General features: G+C 41.0%; 1 protein-coding gene across 1 annotated transcript; it reads right to left on the bottom strand.

Annotated features, from left to right (window-relative positions):
- Positions 1–218: 218 nt before the first annotated feature.
- On the bottom strand, positions 219–7,539 carry LOC139914306 (ectoderm-neural cortex protein 1-like). Its single transcript, XM_071902588.2, has 3 exons — positions 7,459–7,539; positions 4,338–6,134; positions 219–2,372 (listed from the first exon to the last, which is right to left on the bottom strand). Exon 2 carries the CDS (start codon positions 6,126–6,128, stop codon positions 4,353–4,355), a length of 1,776 nt encoding a protein of 591 aa, XP_071758689.1. The 5' UTR covers positions 6,129–6,134; positions 7,459–7,539; the 3' UTR covers positions 219–2,372; positions 4,338–4,352.
- Positions 7,540–8,312: the final 773 nt, after the last annotated feature.

The raw sequence follows: 8,312 nt of genomic DNA, 5'->3' as shown, positions 1-8,312 counted from the left end.
TGTATAAGAAACTGTTAGCTGATGGAGGCAAATCTGGTGTGTGTGTGTGTGTGTACAGTACTGTGCAAAAGTCTTAGGCACCCTAGATGTTTTATATACATTTTGTCTTATAATGTTTATTTGTTTTCTGCATTAGTGTGTCAGTAGACTGCTCTTTGTAGAACATTTTTTGATATTTAGAAACTTTTCATTATTTTTTAAAGCATCTTCGCTACATCTTCTACACGTGCCTAAGACTTTTGCACAGTACTGTAGGTGGGTGGTTATTAACACAATCTACAATACTACACAATAACAGCCACAGGATACACCTTGTTTTAGCCACCAGAGTTCAGAATGGACAATCTGTTTAGCAGAACACAGACACAGACAGTAACACTTCCCCTCTTTTTAGGGTCCGTACAGCCGTCACTTTACACATAGGCTGAAACCTCAACAGCTCTTTCACTCTTTTTGTAATTTATACAAGTTGATATACATTGGTTACTTTTTAAAACCAGTGAAGTAGGTGTTGGAAGCATTGTCAACCACCCACAATATGAAAATGTGTTATTCCAGAGCCCTTGACTACCTATAGCCAATCTCAAACAGGCTGTCCTTTTAGTTTTTTACGCTTCAGAATAAATTTGGCATCTCCATTGCAAGAAACATAGAAGAAACACTCCTAGATAGAGATGTAAATGTGCAAACAGTTACTTTATCATAAAGTGAAACCCACAAATACTATAGAAAAGGCAACACAGTCAAAGAAATTCACTTCAAAAACAGTCAAATAACAGAGCATCTTCTTTTCACTGTTTTGTTGTTTTCGTTTCACTGAGTTTTTGTCCTATTTATAAAAAAACAAAAACCTCTTGCTGTTCTTGTGAATTCCATGCTGCTAACAGTTCCATTTTAAGCAGTTTCTGAGTTTCTGAGAGGTGCTACACACCTCACTTGGCTGGGAAGTTATTCACAATTTAAAAAAAGAAAGTGGACAAATTTCTTCATATGCACAAGATGCTGAGGAGCTCTCGTACTTCAGCTGTGGTTCCATTCGAAAACATTATTGCCAATTAATATAACTCATTAAAGTTTTCAGTTGTGCATGCTCAATCTGTTTAAGGCAAGGCACCACAGGTGAAAATTGTCATTTTGTCTGGAATGGTCAATTCCCAATGAGATATAGTATTTTGCTTCTATAACTACTGTATTTTCAAAACAATATACAAAATAGTCATCAGAAACAACTATAAATAGTTAATTTGTAGGCTTTTATACCAGCGGTGTCACGTAACCAAGCACAAAACTAGCTAAAAACTTAAATTACATATTTCCTATATGCAAAAGTCATTTTTTCTACTGAACTTGTAGATATGGCCATCAAATTTGACCTGCAGCTTTTTTTTAAAATAGCTGGTAATTTACAGAGGCTTTAATGTCTTTTCCACATGCTATTTGGTGTCTTGTGCTTTGTTTTGTTTCCTTGTGCTCTTGTGTCTGTGTGACTTTATGATACCTTAAGTCATTTCTATTTTCATGTATGTTTTACAGGGGAAAAAAATAGATTTTAACCTTATACATACATTTTTTTTAAATAATGAATAAATAAAAACATTAAATTGCAAATTCCTCTGTAAATGACCAACTATTTAGTTATTCACTGGAATGAACACAGAAAAAACACGAAAGTGTTCTAACTGATGCGCATTTTTAAGATATATTAGCTAATCTGAATGTTACTGACAAGATAAATAAAAGTCATAATACAAAAAGTGTTTGTATTTGTGTCCATATTCATCCTATAAAATCTCATTCTGACAGGATCAAAGGATTTTTTTTTTCCTATTCACCTGTGGTGCCTGGCCTTTAGTATTGGCTTTGTTCTCACATATGGCAGTCCACAGTATTAAATGTCCACAAATGATTTTCTGACATTTCACTCCAGCTTACCTTCCCACATGACACCTAAACAGAAAAGTTTAGATGTAGAGACTTCTGTGGAAAAGGCTGCATGTGTGAAAGGTGTTAACGCCTTGTGTTTGCATCCCAAAAGCACAGCTGTAATTTTCTCACATATTTGGTAAACCATTCTCTCCTATTTGGTCACTTGTAGGAATGCAGTGATTAAAATTGACACAAAGTACACAAGTTTGTTTTTCCCTTCACGGCATACTAAGAAAGTGAGCCTTTATAGATAACCCTAAAAAAAAAAAAAGACAAAATCTCAAAGATATGCATCCTTCATGTAAACATTGTAGGCCTTTAAGTCCAATAGAGCTCCATGGATTCAGTTAGTCATGTGCTGAACAGTGGAGTCAGCTTCTTCACTTGTCAGGAAGCCTTGCCTCTTCACAGTTTAAAACTCTACAGCTCCAATCCAGTTTGGATGCCTTAATAAGAGAAAGCAGAAGAAATGGGAATTGAAATGTTAGCATTTCAACACATACAGTACATTACTATCTTGACTAATAATGGTGAGACTAACTTGGCTCGAATGAATGGAAAAAGGTCAGCCTTCTATAGGACTAGAACAAACAAGGAAAAAGTGGAGGAAAGGGCTTTTTCCAGTGTTGTAGCAGGTGGAGAGTCTGAACTGAGGGAGAATACATGTATGAAGCAGTAGGGAAGAAGAGAGAGAGCCTCCCCTTGGCACTGCTCTCTTGGTTGGTTGAGTAGTAATAAAAGTGATCATGGGGACCCTCAGCAGTGGCTGTGAGGCCATTTTAAAACCCATTAATAACCTTCTCAATGGGCCACCACTCAAAGAATGACCAGCCAGCCAAGGTGGGCTACATTCCTGAGTCCAACAGGGTTGTTATAGAGTCTCTGCTGGTACCTGGACAACCTCTGGAGGAGGCTTGGATTTCCCACACACCCAGGAAAGTTGTGGGGGAACTTCATAATAATGACAATAGCCAGCATGAGAAAAATGCTTGGTAGAATCACCATTGGTGAGTGTGTACTGAGAGCAAAAAAATCATGCAAAAGAGCAGTTAGTAGAGGACTCACTAAAAGTCTGACAGAATGTGTGTGTGTGTGTGTGTGTGTGTGTGTGTGTGTACACCATAGGATTTTCTTTTACACAGTATGTTCCCACTGTGATCTGACCTTTAGAGATCTTGTTATGTTTTTTACATCTTTATTAAAACATAAAAATGTATGTATAACATCATCGTTTTATCATTCATCCTTAATAGTAGATTCAATAGATTTTCAGGGTTATCTTGAGAGCAGACTTTTCAATCAAGTATCCCCATTCCACCGGTGAGGTAATAAGCCATGCTGTCTAGCGCAGACTGACAAGCATGGCTGAGCTTCCTGCTATGTCTTTTCTGTTAGCATCCTCAGGCCCGTCGGACAATAGCAGGGCTGTATGGGCAGAAAAACAGAGTCCGAGGAGAGCCACCTTGTCCGGCGAGAGGGCATTCCTGAAGTAACAAAGAGCCTTCTCTGCTTTCCACAGCCATGACCCCCCACCCTCCCCCCCATCCCTACCTCCACATTACTCTCACACCCCCACTGAGCCCCCATGGGACTCAGCCCACCCAGGCCTTTAAAAAAAAAACAACCTCTGGATTCTACTTCAATAAACAATGGGGGCTGCCACCAAAGACTTCAAACCCCCCTTTCCTCTACCTTTGGGAATTGTGCACAACGCAGCCCCACAAGCTCCAGCATTAATCACTGCCACACATCATCCATTCCTTGACTTCCAGCATTCTTATCTGCACTGATGCTGCAGTGTGTCAAGCCACAAGTAGTGATCCTACATAATGTCAGGAGGACACTTAAAGCTACACTATGCAAGATTTTTATGCAAAAATCCAGCTGTCTTATCAGCCTAAATCAGTGGGGCTGCAACAGAGGAGAGGGCAATTTAATGACATCACCTTATAGGATTTCTGTGTATTGAAGTTCACATTTTTTCAAACAGTTACCCCTCGCTGTTATTGGAGCTGGCAATGTGCAAAGCTGCCTAGTGCAGCTAGAAGTTTAAAAGGACATTTCATATAGTGTAGCATTTCTGTTTATATACAGTTAAGCTGTTTTGAATTTGCTGACATTTACCCAATTTTTCCTCCTTTATTCACTCACAGACCCGAACTACACAATTTGTCACTGAGTAATCAGGAATGCAAAATACTTCTACTTTGTACTTGGGATTGGTAAAAAGGTAAACATAATGGTAAATTTCCTGCCTCTCTCTACTTTGAACTGTCTAATAAAGGACAAAAAATCCCCAAATAATAAATCTTACAAAAAACAAATACATGTCAGGGGGGAAAAGGCAGATGAAGATTTGGAAAAACTGGATGAGGTGAAATTAGTTATCAAGCTTGAGTGTTTCTACTCACCACAACACTGAATCCTCAGGCAGGAAGATGTTTCCAGGTGCTGACGAACGCTGTGGGGATGAGGGAGTAGGGCACAGTGGTTATGCTGTTCCACGCATCCAGTGTAGGGTCATAGCAGTCCAAAGTCTTACACCTCTGTGTACCAAAGTAGCCTCCCACAACATATAGTTTATTCCCAGAGGCTACAGCCTGGCAGCTCATACGCTTGGCTGTCACATCCCCCACTTTAGTCCACTGGTAGCTATCAGTGCTAAATTTATATGCCGTACATGCAGAGAACTCCGTGTCCCCACCCATGACAAAGATCTGGTTGTTGAGGACGGCAGCTGCGGTATAGCGCCATGGCTGTGGGCATGAGGCGGGCACTGTCCACTGGTTCTCTTGAGGGTCATAGCACTGCACCTTAGGCAGCTTGTCATGGGTGACACTAGTGCCACCAAAGGCAAAGAGCTTGAGTTTGACACTGACCACTGCTGCATTGCTCACTCCCTCCCTCAAAGGAGCAATCATGGACCATTTATTGGTGATTGGATCGTACTTTTCAACTTGTTTGAGTGACACAGAGGGGGAGGCAGGGAGGCAGCCTATTCCGGCTGTGTGCCCACCTACAACGTACAGACAGTGCTTGAGTTCTGACGAGCCATGGCCAAATCTGGCAATGAGCATAGGCGCTGCCTTAGACCACTCTTCATGGGATGTATCGTAGACCCAGACATCTTTGGAGACTCCGTTCTCTGAGCCTCTTCCACCAGTTACATACACTTTACATCCAATGGCACAAGCGCTGAACTCTTTCCTTGGACTGGGGATGTCGGCTTTGGGAATGATCTCCTTGGCCTTCTGGTCCACTAGGTACAGCTTGTCACACATGAAGGTTTGGCCACCTAGAAGGAACAAGGCATGGCTTGTCTTCCTCGGTCTGGCCAATGGGCTGTTGACCACACCATCATTCTGGAGGATCCTCAACTTGCAGCGTATGGCCTCGTCAACAAGCTCCTTACTTTTGGTCTGGGCATTGATTAGCTCCTCCGTGGAGACATTCTCCATGAGGAAGATGGCCGGTAGAAGGGCCAGACGGACTGTCCTCAGCAGTTCTGGCAGGTGGCAGTGCCTCCTCTCCAGGTCATAGTTAACCCAGTTGAGGACAGCCTCGTAGACCAACCTCTCGTCCTCCGTCTCCAGCTCCTCATGAGAAAGCAACTGGACAGCTATGTCTTTGGGTAACTGCAAAAAGTCCTCAGTCTTGCAGATGACAGGAAAATTACTGAGGCACATGCTCCAGGAAAGCTTGTAGAGCTTGGTGCACTGATGAGCATCTGAGAGGAGCAGCATTCCAAGACAATTAGATGAGTGGAGGTTTTTTTCTAAAAACTCTGCACATGCATCACGAATGTCCTGAAACTCCAACATGTCCCCCGCCTCTAATAATGACTCTGCATTTTCCTCATTGATGACTACACGAGAGGAATAGGCATAGTCCAGAAGAAGTTCAAGCACCTCTGGGTGGACAGTATCTCTGAAGTTCACCTCCTTGGCTTGGCTTTCCCTCAGGCCTCCACTGAACATGGCCTCGAAGTAGCGGCTGCAGGCAGCGAGGACAGCTCGATGACAAGGAAAAGAGCGATCTCCAGCATGGAGGAGGACGTCGGTGAACAGCCTCTGCTGCCGGAGCGAGTTGAGGTGCATGAGCACACTGTCAGCGTAGGAAGACTTGTGGAACAGATAGATGTTCATGGTGGCTGAGGTGACCCGGGACTTTCGGTTCTCGTGTGTGCAGAAAGACATTTTCATTTGTTCCTGTGAGGAGAAAAGCATATCAAATCATATAGTAATGCAATGTGAATACACAGCTGCACGCTCTTAACATTAAACATCACTTCTTGCTTTCACCAGAAAATCTATACAACCTACCCACAGAGGTGATTCTTACATCTTTGAAAAGCCTAGACATAAATGGAAAATATTCACTGACAGGTTGTTGGCCTGACTGCATGAGTCATGTCTGCCAGAGAAAAGATGCCTTTGAGTGATGTCATGTTAGATTAACTACTTTTTCTCTGGAACCACTGAAGGCCTAATCGCAAACAGGTGACTAATACTGAAGCAAGTCATTGCCAGAGCAAATATGTCTGTTCCTGGAATACCACAATCATTGATTAGATTGTACATTTACAATTATGTAGAATGTGTACATAATGTCGCCATTCTGAAACCTAAGGCTTATATTTATCATCAGGTAGATGCATTCCAAACCAAATGAAAACAAGGATTGGATAGAAAGGCTCCTGATAATGCTCTATATTTGGATGCACTTTACAACAGTTTTATTACTGGAGATAAATTTCACACTCACTATTGTGATTAATAACAAAATTTTGGCTGGTCTAATGTATTGCATTATATTTATCTATAAGGCTGCCTGTACCTCACATCTCTACAGTCTTTTAAATCCAGTAATTATGCTACCAGATCAAAGAACTGGTTAGTTTAGTTAGTTGGTTTCTGCTACTACGCACTTTTTAATGGAAATTAAACGAAATATTATCAACCTATACAGCACACTAGAAGAACCCGTAAATAGAAGATTTTTAAAAAGGTTAAAACAAAGTGAAGCAAAGAAGCAGGTCATTAGCATCCTTAGACACTACAGAGTTGTGTAAAGGTTATAAATCATATTCCCTGCATTCCTAGATCATCTCAACTACATATAACCTTAAAATATAATGGCATCAATAAAGCAAACCGCCAGTGAAATCTGTCTTTGATGCATTTCTTACGCCAGTGGGTGACACCACTATTCAAAAAATTATTTTTTTTCTTTGTGACTTTAATTATGTAAAAACACAGTTTACAATACATCCAGTAGGCTGCATATACAAAATAATCAACATCAAAACGAAACACCAAGGTACAGAAGGGGAAAAAATGCCAGGAATTATCTACATTCCACAAATACACACAATAAAAATAAAGACTTTTTGCATCTCTCCACAGTTGTCAAAGCGTTCTTGTTCTAAAATGTTTGAGTTAATCTTATGTAGGCTACTTACATTTCTGCATACATTCACCTAATTCTCTCACGAAAGAAAGGCGTATTCATTTGCCAGTGTTAAAGTCTTACCTGTTAAACTTGCAGTGCGTGTGTGTGTCATGGAAGCGACCGAGGCTGAGTGGAGCTTGTGTGTTGGTGTGTGTGTTTGGCTTGAGGAGGCGAGGCGGACTGGCTCTGCTGCAGCAGGACAGCCGGAGAAAACCTGAGGGAGGAGAAGAACAGGAGAAGACAGGAGGCTACGGAAGCCGAGAACGGCCTTGGTTGCGCATAATGTTTTAGCGATCGACTTAATAATGTTGTCATCTCGACAAGGCAAAGTTTGATAAATCGAGTTAAGGAACTAACAAAAGGGATGCATGTCTCTTTATAGTCGTTATGAATCCTTATAACAAGTGCAAGTTTCAGCAATAAAAACATCAAAACAAACATTGCAGCGTGCAACATAAAAGTCTGCAGGTCTTTACATAGGCCTATCTACATCCATACCGTGAGGTGAGTGTATCTGGAATGTCTACATGCCTAGTCACCTCTGTTCTGTCACTTTACCTTTCTGAAACGTATTCATAATAAAAATTTCACATTGTGTTTCTGTCTCAGTAAGTTCTGCTGCCACTGATACTACCATGTGTTCTATTGTTATTTATATTCTATTCTTCTTTGCTGTATCCTATTACTATTTGCTGCTGCAGCAACCCAATTTCCCCACAGGAGTTTCATCTAATCCAATCTAATGTAGCCTAATCTAATATTGACTGATGATTGGCAGTCAGACGCTTCAACACTGCCATCTGCTGCTTCACAACGGCACCTACACGGCCTGTGTTAGTACAATACTCTTATTTTTTATATTTCAATTTTTTAGTATAATACTCTGTTTTATTTTTAGTAGCCTACACTCTTGTTACTCTAGTCTTTTTTTCTTT

Source organism: Centroberyx gerrardi, chromosome 8, assembly GCF_048128805.1.
Source record: "Centroberyx gerrardi isolate f3 chromosome 8, fCenGer3.hap1.cur.20231027, whole genome shotgun sequence".
NCBI classification, from domain to species: Eukaryota; Metazoa; Chordata; class Actinopteri; order Beryciformes; family Berycidae; genus Centroberyx; species Centroberyx gerrardi.
The sequence above is the reverse complement of the archived record's forward strand: the minus strand, read 5'-3'. Positions and strand labels throughout refer to the sequence as shown.